Raw genomic sequence first — 20,593 nt, 5'->3', positions numbered from 1 at the left:
AGCTGTATTATTTTTGCTCCTCAAAGAAATATATTTACTAAATCATGCTTTGACATTACTATTTGGCTACCTTAAGGAATACTATAAAGCAAGATTCTTGTTGGAAAATTAATTTAAGTTCTAGGTACAAAGCCATAATGAATATTCTAGCTGCATTGGACATTTTTAATGGAAGATTTTCTCACTCCTCTAAAGCAAAGATTGAGTGTGGGTTGTCTTTCTCTCTCTCTCTCTCTCTCTCTCTCTCTCTCTCTCTCTCTCTCTCTCTCTACTGGCTGTATTAATCAGCTTCATGTTACTACAGTGAAATATCTAAGGCAATTTATTTTGTAAAAAGAAAAGGGTTATTTACTTCAGTTTCAGAGATTGAGGCATGGTGCCTACATCACCTTAATTCTTATGAGGGAAGCACATCACCACAAGCATGCATGCAGGAGTGAAATGGTCACATATGGGACTGGAAAGAGAACTAGGCAGGTCCAAACTCAGGTTTTTTATAACAACCATCTTGGAACTACCCTCCAAAGATATGCTCCTAATGACCCAAAGACCTCTCACTAGACCAACTTCCCAAAGACTCTAAAGCACCTCCAAGAGCACCACCCTGGGGACCAAGCCTTTACATATGGACCTTTAAGGACACTCATCCAAGCCATAGCAGTGCGTGGGAAGAAAAATGAATGGGGATCTGGTTGCCTGCCCTGTTTACTCCCAAAATTCTATATTTTCTCCCAACTTTCAGTTTTCTACCTCTTCCAACATAGCAAGGTGATGCGATGAATTTTACATGTATTGAAATATCACATTGGTAACCCATAAATATGTGCAATTTTCTTGTTTTTATGTATAAGTTTAAAATTAAATTTTAAAATGTTTTATTCATCAATCTTTGTTTAGTCAAAATCAAAATAAAATTAAATGAAATTTTTAGTGGCACACTCATTTCTCCTAGTATTTTTTTTAACTAGGAAGTTTCTCCAAGAAAAACAGAATTATGCAATTTTTTAAAATTTTGCTTTAACAGGATACTTGTCAAATGCAAAAGATGCCTACAAAAGCATTTTAGGTTCCTATTTGAATGACATTTGGAGACAGCTGAAGATTATACAGATTATTAGGGGGGAAAAGCCTGAAGCAAATTATAAAATACAAGAACTGCAATGCCAGATACAAAGTTGGATGCAAAATCAGCAAATTAAGGTTAAGTACTGGAATGAAGCAAATAAAAGGAATAAGTTTAAATAAGAATTGGATGTAACAATTTTTTGCATTAAATTTGAAATTATGAAATAGATTATACTATTTGGCCCTTTGACAGTTTTATTCTTATAGTAACAGAACAAAATCAGCCCCCAGAGAAAGGATGATTTGAATCATTATTTATACGTCTTGAATTTTAAAATACTTTAATATTAATTATAAGCACTTTTCCATGGATTGTTTTTCCAGTTGTCAAAAGTCCATGAATATGTATGTGTGTGTATTAGAACTAAATACTTTATTTTTAAGATATTGAGCCATAATTTCATTTGATATAGTTGTACACAAATAAAACACTTAGTGCATTTTCTTATATTGAAAATTATTTGCTTACCCTACATTAAGCATGTGAAGGCCACATTAACAAAGACTTAAGACAAGATGATCTTTTAAATTTTACCAAGAAGAAAGACATTTCAAATGCTTTACACTAAATCTTACCCAAATTTATATGGGTTTCATCTTCTTCCTCCTCTTTGTGTGTATGTATATATTTACATTTTTTTTTAATGTGCTAGAGCTTGAACCCAGGACCTCATGCATTACTAGACAGGAACTCTATTACTGAGCTATATCCTCAACCTTCCCCTTTATCTTCATCCTCAACTTTATTGTTTCTTGAATAACTTTCTTTTTTAAAAAAATATTTATTTTTTGTAGCTGTACACAATAACTTTTATTTATTTTTATGTGGTGCTGAGGATCGAACCCAGGGCCTTGCACATGCAAGGCAAGCACTCTACCCCTGAGCCATAACCCCAGTCCCTCTTGAATAACTTTCTTAAGTTATTAAACTAAATCAAAAGTTAGAAATTTAAAATTGAACTAATTTGCTGTTCTCCCTCCAAAAAAGAAACTATAATGGTAAATAGGAAAATAAACCAACCAATTGTTGATTTTCTCCAATAAAGTCTAACGTGTCTGGATTGAATTTTAACACTAATAAAATAGGCAAAGACAACCTATGAATAGATAGTCATATATGTGGGAATACTTGAGGAATGCTAATAATAGCAGGGGCCAGTGGTGCATGACTGTAATCCCAGCGGCTTGGGAGGCTGAGACAGGAGAATTGAGAGTTCAAAGCCAGCTCAGCAATAGCGAGGAGCCAAGCAACTCAGTGAGACCCTGTCTCTAAATAAAATACAAAATAGGGCTGGGGATGTGGCTCAATGGTTCAATCCCCAGTACCTAAATAATAATACTACTACCTACCCTAAAATATTTTCCTTATTGATGTTCGATGTAGAATTTATTATTTTATAATAAATTTATTAGAATTTATTCCTTTGCATTTAAGCATTGACATCTTCTACAACACAAATATTTACTTTGTAGTCTCATCGTCATTAGTTTCATGAAACCAGTTATGTTATTTTGTCACTGTAGTAAAATAATTCAAAGACACACAGTGAACTTCTTATTTTTGACTAGGTGCTGATTATACTAAGAATGGATTCAGATGGTGAAAAACATTCACTCATTAAAATGCTTAACAAAATAGAAGGTAAGAGCTTTTAAATTATGCTCTGTTTAATAACAAATGCTTGAACATACAAAGATTGTTGATCAAACCAGCTTTTTAAATTAAAATATAACTGGGTTGGGGTTGTGGCTCAGTGGTAGAGTGCTTGCCTAGCATGAATGAGGCACTGGATTCTATCCTTAGCACCACATAAAAATAAGATAAAGATATTGTGTCCACCTAAAACTAAAATAAATAAATAAATAAATAAATAAATATTTAAAAAATAAAATATAACTAACACATTATAAAATTCATCCCTTAAAAGTACACAACTCAGTGGGAGCCTATCCAGTTTTTAAATTAATCAAGACTATAAGTCTGCAATACAAAAATACTACAGTATGCTTATATCGTTTATTATTAATAATTGATACCTTTTACTCATTACCTACTAGTTGCTAAATAATACTGACTGCTTACAAGAGCTCTCTGAATAGTTTTTTTTTTTCAATTAGAGCATCATTTATACATGGTAATTGAGTTCATATTGACAAAATTGTACATTCAAGGAATTTGAATTTGAGACCCATTTCCATCACTCACTTTTCCTCCCCTCCTCTCTCCTCTATTATATTGAACTTCCTTTCTTCTACACATATATAAAAGTGAAATTCCCTTTGGTATATGAGTAGGTTTTATTAACTCAGTTTTATAAATAAAAAAAACAGGCTAATAAAGGTGATATAGCATGCCAAATCTCACAAGTAATAGTGAGAGATTAGGATTTTAACCTAGTTTTCTCTTGTTTCAGTGTCATTCTTCAACTCTTTACCTTTCACTAACAATTCTGTCAACCCTTCCTACTTTGCTTAGTGAAACCCATTGCTTACATGCAAACTCTTTTTTATCTCTCTTAACTGAAATCCAATCTTTCCCACATGATACTGTTTCCCTTATGTCCCTCTGATTGAAGTGATTTTTTAAATCTATACTTCATGAGAATGAGAAGGTTGTTTCTTGATTTCTATTATCATTTCCTCCATTGTCTGAGGCTGAGCCACATTGCTATATCATTCTCTACCACTGCTAATTATCATCATCTACTAACCACCTGATCATATACCCGGCTCATAGAATTCTCTACACTTCTAATACTGCCATTATCCTAGGTGTTTTAAATGTCTTTAATGTGAATAATTCATTCAAAACCTAGGCCTTATAGATTCATTACTCCACAACAAAAATTATATTCATCTTCAATGCTGGGAATATGGGTTCATATTCACCAAATCCATAAGATTCTTTTTAATAACAACATGTTAGAGCAAGAGTTAACCCTTGTCTAGAATCAGGGTAATTGGAAACACTTTAAAAAATCAGAAAAATTTTTGATCAGTGTTAGCCTTATAAAACCAGGGATTTGGGTAAATAAAGGAATTTTTTTGTGAAGAAGCTGAGTACAACTTCCTGCTCCACTGAGAAATATACTTAAAACTACTATGGATCAGCTTCTCTCCTTTGGAGTCACTTAAGATGTTGACAGATTATTACTGTAAATCTTTTTTATCTAGGCCTCGTGATGAACACCTTCATTTGGTAGTTGGGAATTACACCACACCATTTTTGCTATCTTCATTTCAACAATGTCTATTGACACAAAAATCTTGAATCTATAAACTGAAAAAATGATTTTACTGTCTTCAAACTAACACACATCCAGGTTTCTAGGACCTAAGCTTTATTTATTTATTTATTTATTTTTAGTTTTAGTTGGACACAATACCTTTATTTTTAAATTTATTTTTATGTGGTGCTGAGGATTGAACCCCAGGCCTCACGAGGCATGCTAGAAGAGTGCTCTATGCTGAGCCACTACCCCAGCCCAGGTCCTGGGCTTTTTTTTTTTTCCTATCTAGTTTTAGGGAAAAAAATGTGATTTCATTTTCCACGTGTTTGCAAAATCTAATAATACAGTTACTGAGTAATCTAAGGATAATAGCTAATATAAATTATTTAAGCAGATTAGGTTTTAAATAATATTAATCACCTTATGAATTGTAAAAGAGAATACTCATTCCTACCACTACCAAAATTATTGTCATGTCAAGTAAATTTACATATAATTATTAGCCATTACTCTGTCATTACATGACACCTTTGTGAACCTTAAGTTTAACAAAAGTACACTCAAAGGGAGTAAAATTAATTTGAACTAGATTTAGCTATTCTGAAATTAGTTGTCTACCAAAAATAAATTGAATGTGAGGTTACAGAATATTTTTATCTTTACATATTTTTAACCCTAGTAAAATAAACTAGTTAAATTATAATTAAGAAGCAGGGGTGAATCTAACAAACAGGTAGTCTCCAATAAGTCTTCTGCTTCTTATGCAGCTAGTAGAAAGTGGGGGAGCATTTATATCACATTGAAATATAGTCCCTTGCTATTTAGTCATACTTAAATTCTTGGCTAGAGAAAAAAAAAATCTAGGGGCTTGAGGTATGGCTCAGTGGTAGAGTGTTTGCCTAGCACATGTGAGTCACTGGGTTTGATCTTCAGCATCACATAAAAATAAAGAAACAAAATAAAAGTATTATGTTCATCTATGACTAAAAAATACGTATTTTAAAAATTCTTTTTAAATTCTTGGCTGGAGAAAAATTTATGATTTTTAGCTAATAAGATTAACTGTATAATTAATGAGTTTTGATTTGGTTACTTTTAAATTATGATCAACTTTATTATTTCATATAAGAAATCTAGACTTTCCATGCACTCACTCACTCCATAAACACACACACACACACACACACACACACACACACACACACAAAATAATTACTTAAGGTTTGAACTTTCTTATGTTAGACTTCAAAAATAATGCAGTAAAGTATATTTTAAGCAATTTCCTTGTTTATAAATGTTTATTTTTATGATGGTGAAATATCTGACACCCTAAAAAATGTTTATGAGCAAAACTCTGGTTAAAAAAAAAAACTCTGTTGAAAAAAACTCTTTTTTTCCTCAACAGGTTTAATATTGACTATCTCTCAATCAAATAAAAGAAGAGATTTTCTGGAATCTAAAGATGTTTTAAATGGGTAAAAATGTATTTCTTTGCCTATGGGGAGAAAACATAGAAATAATTTATTTCCATGGGAAAAGCAAAATTTCTCCTAGAATTTGGGCTGGGGATGTATCTCAGTAGTAGCTCACTTGCCTAGCATGCAGAAGGCCTTGGGTTCAACCTCCAGCAGTAAGAGAAAAAAAATCACCTAGAATTTAACTTAAGAAGTATAATGAAATCTGAAATCGGTCAATGTCTCTGCCCTTTTCCTGAAAAACGCAGATCATAGTATTATGTGTTATATGTAATTAGCGTTCAAAATATTTCAGCAGCCCCAGATACCATTATTATTGCTCTTAGTACAGAATTAACTATTTATTTTTTCCACATTTTTATTGGTGCATTATAGTTGCACATATTGATGAGATTTGTTGTTATGTATTAGTATGTGCACACAATAAACAATACACTTTGGCCAATATCACTCCCTAGCACTTACCCATTCCTTCGCTGCCTCCCACTCTGTGGTCCCTTTCCTGCACTAATCTCTGTTTGATTCTTATGAAACCCACCCCACCTTTGTTTTCCTTTTTCCTCTCTGAATTCCACATACGAGAGAAAACATACAACCCTTAACCAATTGAAAATGCCAAAATTTTGTTTTTATTTATGGCTGAATAAAACTCCATTGTGCATATATACCACATTTTCTTTATCCATTCATCCGTTGATGGATACCTAGGCTGGTACCATAGTTAGGCTATTGTGAATTGTGCTACTATAAACATGGGTATGCATGTATCACTGTAGTATGGAGACTTTACTTCTTTAGGATAAATGCCAAGAAGTGCTATAGCTGGGTCATGTGGTGGTTCCATGCTTAGTCTTTTGAGGAGCCAGAGGTTACCTATTTAAACTTACCCTTCTTTTTACCAGTTTCTTTGTTCAGTCTTGGTTTTTTTTGACATCTCCTTTCTTTCTTTTGGGTTCTTCTTTCTCAAATTCTTAAGTGAAGGCCTGCTAATAATAAATCTGACTTTTTTTTTAAAAGAGAGATTGAGAGAGATAGAGAGAGAGAGATAGAGAGAATTTTAATACTTTATTTTTTTTTAGTTATCGGCGGATACAACAGCTTTGTTGGTATGTCGTGCTGAGGATCGAACCCGGGCCGCACGCATGCCAGAAGAGCGCGCTACCTCTTGAGCCACATCCCCAGCCCCTAAATCTGACTTTTAAAATGTCTTTATTTTGCCTTATTTAACATAGAAATTCTTTATTTCTAATATTTGGAACCAAATAATTAAAAGAGATACAAATCAAATAGAAACTCATAAAAACTGGACATAATTTTTTTTTAACTTCTAGGTTGCTCTAGACAGAAAGCAGTAGTAGACAATTTTAATTAAGTAGATGCTATGATATATGAACTTTGAAGATGCAAAAGCTAAACTTGTGATATTTAAGTGTCTATTTTTTGTTGTTAAAACATTTATGAAGCTAATTGAGAAAAAAATGCCCCATTTCAGAGTTGTTAAAAATATTATGTAGATTTTCAAAGATGAAAACCTTACTTTTGGGGCTGGGGTTGTAGCTCAGTGATAGAGCACTTGCCTAGTATGTGTGAGGCACTGGGTTCGATCCTCAGCACCACATAAAAATAAATAAATAAAGGCATTATGTTCATTTACAACTAAAAATATGTTTAAAAAACTTACTTTTGATTGAAAATGAGATCAATTTCTCATATTGATTTCTGAGATTGATTTTCATGTTGATAGTACCAAGGAATAAAATCAGGATCATGTTTTAGGTGGGAAATAGTCTATAGTTTTATGTATTCTGGCATAAGAAGTATGATCATCAAAAGAAAAATAAGAGATTAAAATAACTAAAGAAGAAATGAACAGAAAATGCCTATCTTGAGTAGGTATAGATTAGAAGATAGCCAGAAAATAATCATTTTTAGCATTCCTCTTAAATAATGATACAGTATAATCTCATTTTCTTGGCTTTCTTTTGTCTTCAGTGCAAGTTCCTGTGTGATTGTACATAATAAAAATATTGGAGCAGATTTTCCCTGGAGCAATTTCTCAGTTGTGATGGAATACAATTATGTAGAACACTCTTGTTGGTCTAAACACTGCAAAATATTGAATATTCCTTATATGGCCTTTAAAGTGATTCTTCCAGACACAGTTTTAAAGAGTAAGGATATAAATCAATATTCTTTTTTGCTCCATTAGAATGGAAACTTTCTGTTTTCTGTTTATAACCTATGGAAAGAAAATAAGCTGGCCGATAATATTTTATACTTATGTAAATTTAAATGTCTTTGATTACTTCTCTTTTTATATGTGAGTTGATCTTATCTAGACATTCTTTTATTAATTTCCCATTTAAGTCCTTTGCCCAGTTATCTTTAGGGTATACATATTGCTTTGTAAAATGTTTTTCCTATGGTTATTGTACATGATCTAAAAATTTGATATAAACCACCATATACTTATACAGTAAATGTCCAACATATACTTACGTGAATAATGAAGGTTTTGGCATTTCAGATAGACAATCAGCCAATTTTTCCTTGTTTTTTTTAAGCGAGTATACATGTATAAGTATAGGCAAATAAATACATAGAGAAACATCTAGAAATATATACTAAATTATTTTTAGTATATAATAGTTTTAGTAAACTAGCTCTACTAACTCTTATTCCTAGGTAGAAGGATAACATTGTCTTTTATTTTCTTCTTCAGATCTTTATTCAGATTTCTTATAGTTTATGATGAATATTATTTTTATAGTACTCCTTATACATAAAATTCATTATTTTAATATTCAGAAAAAAATAGAAAGAGCTGGGGTATGAGAAGGCAAAAAAAGAAATACATATGCATTTTCTCTTATTTAGGAAGCATCTTGCCAGATAGATTTGGTGGTTTTCTTCTTGAAATTCAGATTCCATATGTGTTTTTTGCATCTGAAGGAATTCTTAATACTCCAGAACTACTTCAGCTGCTAGAATCTAAGTAAGTTCATAACTTAAGCAAACATGTATGTGTTTATATTGATAGGCCAATTATTATGCTCTATATGTAGCTCTATATCTGATCTAAACCTGGAATTATATAAGAATAGTTTTTCAGAGTTTGTTTATATATCTGCTCTAAGACTATACCCTCTAATTACTGAATATTGTCTTTTTTGGTAATATTTACCAATTTTGTTGACAAAAAGTAAAATTTAATTGTTACTTAAATTAAATTTTACTCTTATTTCTTTTATTACCAGCAAATGTAAACATGTTATTATTCTGTGAATGGGATGTTCAGATCTTTGGGTCATTGACAACATTAAGAAAATATTCTTGTCTGGGGAATTTAAGTACTACCTAGGAAACAGGCTCTGAAGTTCTAAATAATTTTTTTTTTAAGATCTTCAATTCTATCATAGCACAGAAGTTGTCATAGGAATGTTGGACCTTGGGCTGCATATCAAGGAAAGATAATTGAGTTATTTAAATTGTAGATCAATGTTCCATGCTTTTGTTTTGATATCTTAGGCTGTGGGGCATTCATAGAACACCATAAACTTATAAAAGGTAGTTAAAGTGTAGATAATAGCCGGGGGTATAACTCAGAAGTAGAGCCATGCTTAACATTTATGAGGCCCTGGGTTCAATAATAGCAGCCACCTACCCTAAAAATGTAGGCCAGTTTAAAGGAAAAATAAAAGAACATTCTGATAAATGGAAAATATTTTAGTCTCACAACATAATAGTTTCATTTCATGAATTATTACCTAAAGAGCTAGAATAACTTGTTCAAGACATTTATAATGGTATTGTGTGCCATAAATATCTAAGGCAGAATGTATCTCAACTAATTTGTTTTATATGCTAAATAAATCATAATTTCCTTCCTAAAATTTATCAAGTAAAATAAATTGATGTGTGAAATAAAAAGCACAGTAATTTAAATAATGTAATATGCAAGAGGACAATAAAACTTCTCTTGAAGAATTTTTCTTAGCCATTTCATTTGTTCACCAAAGAATACTGTATTTTGTAGCTACAATATCACACTCATGGAGAGACCCTGCAGTGAGTCATTGAAACTCTTTGGAACCAAAGAAAGTTATGTAGTGGTGACAATTGATGAACAGACTGCCATAATTTTACAGGTAAAACTATGCAGTAAATAACATAAGCTATGTAAAAAAAAATACACTAAGATACATATAACTGTGCAGTTTGTTATTATATTTTATAGGAAAAAACTCTTAATCTATTAGTGATTTCTTCTACATTTTGCAAATAGGCCACAAGTGCTAAATTATTACTATAGAAATTTACTATTACCAAACGTCTTCAATACTTTATAATTTTTAATATAAATTTAAGAAAAAAAAGTAAATATAAAATCTTTAATATCATATATTGGCCTGTTTTTAAATACATTTAAGATAATTATAGTATAGGAAGCTTTAAAAAAGAAATCCTAGCCACTGTGATTCTTACAAGAGGGTAGTATATTAATTGATTATTGGTAACATGGCATTTCCTCTAAGGCAAAGAGGGATTGCCTCTAAGCAAGTTGGTTTTTAAAGAGAAATTTTCTTCAAACATACATATAGTTTGGAACTTAAGATGTATAAATCATTGGCAGACTCTCACTTTATGTGTGCTTGACTGGAATACCAATTGGAAAGAAATTGATTTAATAGGGTAGGGGTGTGGAACAGAAGTCAGGTTTGATGGACAGTATAAATTATTGGCAAATACATTAAGGTACAGTTTTGATGAGGAAAGTTTACAATATAAGAATTATATGATAGAAAAACAATTCTGTTAGATTTTTAAAAGATATTGTGTCATGTATATTTAAATTCTTAAACAATTACTTTTCCATCTGGCAAAACTGTTTGAATTCACAGTTGAATATTGTCTGAAGGACAATTTCTGAATTACTCACCCTCTCAAAAATTACTCATGTTAAAGGAAAAGGGAATTCCAGACCCTTAGGTAAGAATTCCTAGGAAGTCTATTAACTGCTGCCTTCTCATTTCCCTTGAGTAAGTATGCAGTGCAGTTATCTCATAGGTTTTTAAACATATTGTCCATTGTCTTTAAAGTGCCCAGATCTCAATCCACAAAAGATATTTCTAATACAACGGCCCTCTATATGCTTCTTTCTTCATAACTATGACTTTGGTAGACTCATGAACCTTTCTTGCTGAAACTCTCATTAGTTATTTTATGTCAAATACAACTACCCCTACTACTTTCAGTGTGATTTTAATTTTTCCATGAAATGGGAGCCCATAGCTGTGCCTCTTCTTGAGTTATATTTATATATCATATGTTCTACCAGGGATTGAACTCAGGGGCACTCCGAGTGCCTCTGAGCCACATTCTCAGCCCTATTTTGTATTTTATGTAGAGACAGGTTTTCACCTAGTTGCTTAGCGCCTTGCTTTTGCTGAGGCTAGCTTTGAACTGGCGATCCTCCTGCCTCAGCCTCTGGAGCTGCTGGGATCACACGTGTGCGCTACCATGCCCAACTATATCATATGTTCTTGAAATATGACAACACTAATTTTGTAACAACTATTCAACCTAATGAATCTTTATTTTCTGATAGGACCTAGAAGAATTGAATTATGAAAAGGCATCAGACAATATCATTATGAGATTGATGGCATTATCGTTCCAGTACAGCTATTGTTGGATCATATTATATACCAAAGAAATATTAAATTCAGAGTAGGTAAACATTTCATCCAAAAATCATGTTTATATTTCTTATTACTCAGTCTTTTTTTTTTTTTTAATCTGAGAATTGAACTCAAGGACACTTAACCTCTGAGGCACATCCCCAGCGGTCTCCCCACCCCCACATACCCCCGCCTTTTTTTACCCAGCCTTTTTTTGTATTTAATTTAGAGACAGGGTCCCAATGAGTTTCTTAGGCCCTCACTGAATTGCTGAGGCTAGCTTTGAACTCATAATCCTCCTGCCTCAGCCTCTTGAGCTATTGGGATTACAGGCAGTCATTTTCTTTTAATAGAGATAGCTATGCAAATCTTGCTCACCTTGTTAGTGCAAAAAAAGACCAGGAGGAACACAAACTAAACAAATCAGCTCAGCACTTTATTCAGGAACGAAGTTTCACACAGCAGCATGGGATGCAGGAACTGAAATGACACCGTGGTGGGACCCACTTTCCTGGTGGAAAATGAGCCCCTTAACAAAGAAAGGGCCTGGGCTTGCATAGGTTATTCTGAGAGGTGGTCTAGTGAGCATATCAATTTTCTTTGGGCACCCAGAAATTTGGAGTTTGTTCTATCAATCAGTGAAGGGATCAGTTTTGGTGTGAAATGGGAGGGATTCTAGAGTCTCAGTGGTCAGTTTCCGGGATTTATCTTACTGGATCTGATGGAGGACCTGGGGTTAGTGGTTGGTATCTGGAAAGGATTTGTTTACAGAAGGATTAATGCTTTGGCCTCTTCCCAGAGACTGCCTTTCCAGGTTTGATGGACACCTCTTCCCCAGGGTTTGTTTTATCACTAGAAAAAAATCTATTGGGAAAGGATCAATGATCTCAGTGTATGGCTTTCCTTTTCACTCACCTTTTCCCAGGTTTCACTACTTTTAGGATTTGTCATTTCCATATCTAATACATCTAGTTTGCTTTAAGTCAGGAATTCTCAAGATGGAGAATCAGAGGAAAACAAATTTGAATTTTGGAGATGATACATGCTAGATATACTGTGTAAATTATCCTCTCCTTCCCACATGTCACTAATAAATCCTGCAATTATGTGATCTTCTAAGATAGCTTTATATTCACAATATAAAGAGTTATAATTTATTCACAATGATGTATTATTATAAAATGTAATTATTTCTCAAGCTTCTAGATATCTCAGTTGTATATTTTTAGATGATTGGAACATTTAGGAAATGTCTTAATCAATTGACCAAATGAGGGAAAATGAAAATACAGTAGAAATGGTTTGGATTATTTTAGTAGTTCATGCTATCAGTTCCTGTTTGAGGAAGAGTCAGGGGTATACTTGAGAACATCCAAGGTTTGATGGTTTGCTATGAGTATGATTATATGATGTTATAATTTATTGTAGTACAAGCTTACAAAGCCTCATAATGCAAAATAAGCAAGAGAAGTTCAGAGGGCACAATCTAGAGAAATCTTCTAGTTTGCTCATATGTGCTTGATTTCCTCAACAAAAAGCTATGACAACCATAACCTTTTGTCTAGCAGGAAAGCTTATTAGAGACACAGTGCCCAGGGTTTTGACATGTCAAAGTTCCAGATTCTAAAAAGGAAAGAGAAACCAAACTGTTTGTACAAAGTTTAGGTACAGTGAGCCAGTCTTTCTATGATGTTTCCAGACATGCTTATATTGTGCATTGATCACTGCCACACTCACTTTTACCTTTTGTCTTCCTCTTTTATAGACCCCTCCCCCAACTCCCTTCTTAGTCCCTAGTTCCTCTTCTGCTTTGTTTTTGTTCTTTTTCTTTTTTTTTAGTTTCTGTATTAGAGAAAAAACATGCAATACTTGTCTTTCTATGTCTGACTTATTTTTGCTCAACATGATGTCCTTCAGTTCCATCCATTTTCCTGCAGATGAGAGAATTTCAATTCTTTATGACTGAATAAAATCATATTTTCTTTATTCATTCATCTCTTGAGGGGCTCCTGGTTCCATAACTTAGCTATTGTGTATAAAATTATGATAAACACAGGATGCAGGTATCTCTTTTGTATGTGGACTTCATTTCCTTCAGAAATATACCCAAGAGTGGTATAGCTGGATCATATGGTAGTTCTACTTTTAGTTTTTTGAGGAACCTCCATATTGTTCTCCATAGTGACTGTACTAATTTACAGTGTATCCTTTTTTTTTCCACATCCTTGCTTTGTTATTATTTTTTAAATTTTTTAATTTTTTTTTTTAATAATAGCCGTTCTAATTGGGGGTGTGGGGGGAGATGGAATCTCAATGTGGTTTTGACTTGCATTTCCCTAAGGGCTAAACTTTTTGGGCATTTTTTCATATATTTGTTGACCATTTGTAGTTCTTCATTTGAGAAGTGCCCATTCAAGTCATTTGCCCATTTTTTAAGTCCTTGAGCCAATAAATGGATGAGTTAAATTTCTTCCTTCACCCCAGACTTCTCCTCCCAACACACATCCTCACCATCCCCACAAGTCTGGTAGTAATGGCCTAGCCAGGTTATTCTATTAAAACTATGTAATGTGGAAAGAAAAGAATTTTTGAAAAACACAATCAGATGTCAAATGAGTAGAAGTATAGTAATATAATTATTTTTAGGTACCATCTTACAGAAAAGACACTTCATCACCTAGCACTGATTTATGCAGCTTTGGTTTCCTCTGGGCTTAAATCTGAAGAACTGGATGTAAAGGTATTATATTCCTATATTTTTGTTCATAAGCATTTTTCATAAACAAAACTTGAACTCAACTTGAACTCAAGTGACTATAAATAGGCAAATTAAAAGCTGCTTAAAAGTAAAAAAAAAAAAAAAGCTTCCAATTAATAGGTTTATCACCTAAACTTCTGTTTTAAAAACAGTTAGTTTAGTGAACTTAAAATCAAATCATATTTCATTTCTTAATTGCTATTTAAATTTCTCTTAAAACTTGGCATGATATGAAGAACAATATTGCTTGATCAAAAATGTCCATATGTTGTATAATGGATATCTTTATAACGTATGAATAGGAGAATACATTGATGGACACAATACCTTAATTTATTTATATATGGTGCTGAGGATGGAACCCAGAGCCTCACAATTGCAAGAAAAACGCTCCATCACTGAGCTACAACCCCAGCCCCCATTTATAAGTATCTTTATTTTTAACTTTGGTTTTTAACAAATACCGCACTATATTTTAAAAATTCTTTCTTATATATATATATTCTTTTTCCATATTTTATTAGTGCATTATAATTATATATAATGGTGGAATTTGTTATTACAAATTTGCACATGCACATGAAATAACAATGTAATTTGGTCAATATCATTCCCTTGTATTTTCCCTTTTCCTTTCCTCCTCCTTTATGTTTAAAATTCTTGTTTTTAGTTGAGAATTATTAGGTTTACTTTAAAAAAAGCAAAATATTTAATATTTCTAGTGATATTCAAATTTCTCTTTTTGCAATAAAGATGAAACATAACACTAAACATGTTTTTAAAGACTTTATTAATAAATGCCAAATGGAAGTGAAAAGCAATTTTATTCCAAAAATTAGAAAATACCAGGAAATGATATTTAAGGAAGGAAAGAAAATTGGCCCCCCTCACAAATTAAATGACCTGGACTGCACAGATATATTAATAAAGTATATCTAAAATGGTATTAAAATTAAGAATCTACTGTTTGAAAAATTCTTTTAATTACAAATTATTGTGGATGGTACATTTTGATTCCTAGTATTTCCTATAATCTAACACATTAAAAATATATTTCTAGCTTATAATTGCCCCAGGAGTAGAAGAGACTGCATTAATAATTCGACAAATTGCTGACCACAATTTGATGACCTCAAAGAAAGATCCTTGTGAATGGTTGGATAAATCCTGGCTTGAAGTTTCACCATCTAAGGTTTATTTTTATGGCTTACACATTTGCAAAGCAAAATATAAATACATGTTACCTGAATTTCCTTCTTTTTTTTTTTTTTTTTAAAGAGAGAGTGAGGGGGGGGGGGACAAAGAGAGAGAGAGAATTTTAACATTTATTTATTTATTTATTTTCTTAGTTCTTAGCGGACACAACATCTTTGTTGGTATGTGGTGCTGCTGAGGATCAAACCCGGGCCGCACGGATGCTAGGCGAGCGCGCTACCGCTTGAGCCACATCCCCAGCCCGAATTTCCTTCTTGATACCTTTTTTTCCCAGGTGTCTCAAATTCAGTAGTACATTGAATGACAAAATTTTAATCTGCTGGAGTAGAATAAAATAGGTCACTTTCAAAAGATTGCTGGCTAATCATGCCTTAAATTCTTTCTTAGGAAGAAATGTACTTACTTGATTTTCCATGTATTAACCCATTGGTGGCTCAGCTTATGTTAAATAAAGGGCCTTCACTGCATTGGTTATTATTAGCAACTGCATGTCAACTTCAGGACCTCCTACCCGAAGTTCCAGAAAAAGTGTTAAAGGTTAGTTATTTGAGATGCATATTCTTATATGAGTTTATTTCCTTTCCACATAAGTATCTATTTTTACCACAGGAGTTTTAAAATTAAGGTATCTGACTTTGTTTTGAACTTCACATAGCAAAGAAATAATTTATTTAACTTTCATATAGATTTTCATTAGCTATCAATCACATCATAAGACTTTTATAATACTTCAATAGTTTATCACATTATCTCATTTTGAAATAGCATTAGGTCCACAAATATTCAATTAGTTATATATTTATATTACCTCTTCCAAAAATCATGACATCCTTCATTATAGCAGTAAACAGAACTTGAGCCTTATTGGTAATATTTTTAAAGTCTTACCAAGAAAATAGTATTCATGTATAACTTGTGTAACTAAAAATTCTATTGTTGCTGTGAACCTAAAACTTCTCTAGAAAATAGTCTATTAAAAAATTTTAAATGATTAGAAAATGAATGCAAATTTTATTTTCTTTTAATGAAGCCTAATTAATGTATGTTCCTGATAGCAAGGATCAACGAAGTATCTATGAATATAATAATTATATTTTTCCTTCTCTACATAGAGATTAGAGTTGTTATTTATGTTTACTAGGCTGATGTTTAGATTACGTTGTATTGATTATTTTTTAAAATTTTTTAGCATTTTTGTAGCATTACTTCCTTATTCAAGATTAGTTCTTCCTCCACAACAAAATCACCTCAAATTTCATCACCTCTGGAAGAGAGTAATCAGACTAGTAAATTTATTCCTCAGAGTTCATCTTTGGTCTCTTCAGACTCTGTAATTCAAGAATATAATGAATATTACCCATATGCAGACTTAAGAGAGAGAGTGCAAGAAGACACAAATACCACCTCAAATTATAACTCTTCTCTTATGGAACTAAGAGAAATGCCAGATACTTTGCCATCTGTGACTTCTTACAATCAGACTAACTATTGGAAAGGCTCCAGTTGTAGCCCCAACATAGTGCAGAATAATCCTTGTCCAGATAATATAGAATCAAAGAAAACAGCTCTTTACTCCTTTCCGAACCAGAAAGATTCCAAGTCAGATGTCTTTTCTTTGGGCCTAACACAAATAAATTTTGAAACTACAATATCACCAATTGATACTCAGAGACGAGTTGCCCCTAATTTTATAAATTATCAGAAAAAGGGAGCACGTGAAGTCAAAGGAACCACATATAAAGAAGTATCTGCTCCAGTCCTTTCACTGGAGGGCTCTCAACTGTCTCCTGGTTGGAACTTACAGAGAAATGTATACAAAAAACAGAATCACTCATTCAACTTAAAATATGGAGCAGAGCCGACTACCCATGACAAATGGTATACTCACGAAGATAATTTATTCACTAATCAGCAAAAATGTTTATCAGATGAATTAGAAGGCTTCACATGTGAAAGTTCAAATGTTGTGACTAAAAAGACTTTATGGAGAGAATCGCCACCTGTTTCCAGTTTTGATTTACTCTGTGCTTCTGATTCTAATGTAAATAAAGAATTTAATAGCCTTTATTTCTACCAAAGAGCTGGAAAATCTTTAGGACAGAAAAGGCAACTTGAATCTTCATCTTATGTGGAAGTCAAGAATACTTTAGCAGGTAACACTATCCAATAGTTGATAAAACCACTCTTATTTAATTAAAAAAATAAAACCATATCCAAATTTTAATAATTTTCTTATTTTAATTACTACATTGAAATTCTTTAGTAACTTTTGAGTCAAAGAGAAAAATTAAAACTTTTGGATCATAGAAAATAAATACATATATGGCTGGGATTGTGGCTCAGCAGAACGCTCACCTAGCATGTGCGAGACCCTGGGTTCAATCCTCAGCACCACATAAAAAAATAAAAAAAATAAAATAAAGGTATTGTGTCCAACTACAACTAAAAAAATACATTTTTTAAAAAAAAAGAAAAGAAATACAAAGAAGGTATGTCAAATTCTTGTTTTAAATGAACTGCACATTAATTATAATACAGATAGATTCTCTCAAGGTACACAGAGACCAGGGTACATCTTTATTTAAGGTTCAGAGTCCATCAGGGTAAACTTATAAGTAGTTTTCTAATTCATGGGAACATACTGGAAACCTTCAGGAATTAGAGTACCTTTCCTGAGCTCCTTCCAAAATCATTTTGGATTAGATTTTACTTAAAAATATTAGAACCAGGGCTGGGGATGTGGCTTAATAGTAGAGTGCTTGCCTAGCATTGCACAAGACCCTGAGTTCAATCCCCAGCACTGCAAATAAACAAATAAATAAATAAATTAGGAACCAGCAAGAGACCTTAGAGATCATAGATAGTATAATTTCAGAGAAGAAGACATTGAAATTCAGGGAGTTCTATCTGCACAAGGAATATGCATACTAATTTTTGATACTGAGCCATTAGGTAGGTGTATGTATATTAAAATGTAATTTAAAAAAAAATTTATAGATGGACATAATACCTTTATTTTATTTATTTATTTTTATGTGGTGCTGAGGATCCAACCTAGTGCTTCACATGAACTAGACCAAGTGCTCTGCCACTGAGCTACAACCCCAGCTCCTAAAATGTAATTTTTAATTGTTATTATTTATCCCCATTTGGAAATTGTTAACAGTGTAGATAGATGACAGACAGGATCCACTTGTGCTGCTGGAAAAAAATAGCTACACTTTACTATTACATGCAATAAAATGGTTTTCATTTTCCTCTTTTAACAGGTTTAATGTGCTCACAACCATCACCACTCAAAAAACGACGTCTAATGTATGAAAAAGTCCCTGGAAGAATCGATGGGCAAACCCGGCTGAAGTTTTTTTGAAAGAGGGAAAGAACAGTGTTATATCCCATATTCTGTGACAATTCTGACAATTCTGTAACAAAACTAGTTAGATTTGCTTATACATTAAAGAAAATTTACTTATTTTTAGATGTTCTCAGTGTTTGTGTATTAAATTTTCATAACATATATTCTTTCTTATACTTTGCATCTTTGTAAGTAAAATATTCTGATGTATCAATTAGCATAACAATTACCATAGAGCCAAAATGTCTTCCAGATTCACTTAACCATCATGAGCCTTTTAATAAGTCCCTATCACAGTCTTACCCTTTGGATCAAGAAGAGAAGTTCCCGTTTTAGTAAGCTTTTTGCTGGTGTGACTAAATCACCTGACAAGAACAATTTTAGAGGAAGAAAAGTTTATCTAGGGGCCCAGAGGTCTTAGTCCATAGACAACCAGCTGCATTCCTCAGGGCTGGAGGTGAGGCAGATCATCAGGCAGAATGTTGCACAACTCCATTTTTTTTTTTTAACATACCTTTAAAAATTCAAATTTGTGGGCTGGAGATGTGGCTCAGCGGTAGCGCGCTCGCCTGGCATGCGTGCGACCCGGGTTCGATCCTCAGCACCACATACCAACAAAGATGTTGTGTCCGCCGAGAACTAAAAAATAAATATTAAAAATTCTCTCTCTCTCTCTCTCTCTCTCCTCTCTCACTCTCTCTTTAAAAAAAAAAAAAATTCAAATTTGTTCCAAAATGATAGATACATTAGGGAACAATTTGAGTATACACAAATATCAAATTTTCTGATGCATGATTTTGTTCACCAAAAAACACTAGGGAACTCAAATATTGTACCCAGCTGAGCTAGGTAAGAATACAAAAATGCTCACATCACACACTCTATAAGGTCATTGAGCCACACCAAAAGTAGCTCAGTGCCACATCTGGTGCTTCAACTTTGACTAGATAACCCTCTTTCTACCACCTCACAATAACACAGATTTATAACTTGGCTGGGCAGCCCCACACCCTCCCTTTCTTCACCTCTCTCTCCTTTCCTCTCAGTTCTTTACTGTTTCTCTCTTCCTGTTTCTCTACACACACACACACACACACACACACACACACACACACACACACATTTTGTTCTTTTCCTTGAGCAGAAAGGATTGTAGGCATAGGAGTTAGGCATGCTAGCCAGGAGGAGAGTGGGGCCCACAGGTCCACAAACCAACATCAGTTTTTTCCCAAGACAAAGAGTCATATTTATTACAATTATGTTTTCCTTAACCATTAACACATAAAACCGAGCTATTATTTTGACTGGATTCCTATCTTTTTTGTCACTGATGAACTTTGTGAGTGCTCCATTTTCCCATAAGCCCTGTGGTTTTTGTGATTTCATATAACTTGCTGAATTTTTGGAATGTATATTTCATATTCAGGCAGCTCTGACTATATGTATATCCTTCTTAGCAACTGCTTTATATATCATGCCACAATATATTTAAGCATTCTTTCACAAATGGCCTTTTATGTTGACTTCAGTTTGGGCACCAAAAAATATATGAAGAGATACATCAAACTTTTAACAGTGGGCGTTAGGATGAGAATAAATACAGTCTGTCATTCTGTATACAGGTGGGTATATTCTGCAGGTACAGCTGCTAGTTTAGATATATGACATAAGAGAGAGGACTCAGGAATAACACCAAGGTTTTTGGCCTGAGAAGCTAGAATGATACTGTCATTTACAGATATTGGGGACACTAT

The 20,593-nt window shown here is 32.9% G+C and overlaps 1 protein-coding gene across 1 annotated transcript in view; it reads left to right on the top strand.

The window, feature by feature from the left end:
• Positions 1-18,854, top strand: part of Shoc1 (shortage in chiasmata 1) — a 61,900-nt gene extending 43,046 nt beyond the window's left edge. The window contains 12 exon segments of the mRNA XM_026391178.2: positions 1,025-1,200; positions 2,695-2,767; positions 5,761-5,830; positions 7,823-8,001; positions 8,708-8,825; positions 9,867-9,978; positions 11,439-11,560; positions 14,158-14,251; positions 15,330-15,461; positions 15,872-16,021; positions 16,674-17,637; positions 18,754-18,854. Coding sequence (XP_026246963.2) covers positions 1,025-1,200; positions 2,695-2,767; positions 5,761-5,830; positions 7,823-8,001; positions 8,708-8,825; positions 9,867-9,978; positions 11,439-11,560; positions 14,158-14,251; positions 15,330-15,461; positions 15,872-16,021; positions 16,674-17,637; positions 18,754-18,854 — 2,291 coding nt within the window.
• The last annotated feature ends 1,739 nt before the right edge of the window (positions 18,855-20,593 follow it).

The sequence above is a fragment of the Urocitellus parryii genome, chromosome 4, assembly GCF_045843805.1.
Source record: "Urocitellus parryii isolate mUroPar1 chromosome 4, mUroPar1.hap1, whole genome shotgun sequence".
NCBI classification, from domain to species: domain Eukaryota; kingdom Metazoa; phylum Chordata; class Mammalia; order Rodentia; family Sciuridae; genus Urocitellus; species Urocitellus parryii.
Note: the sequence above shows the minus strand (reverse complement) of the source record. Positions and strands in the feature narration are given on the sequence as shown.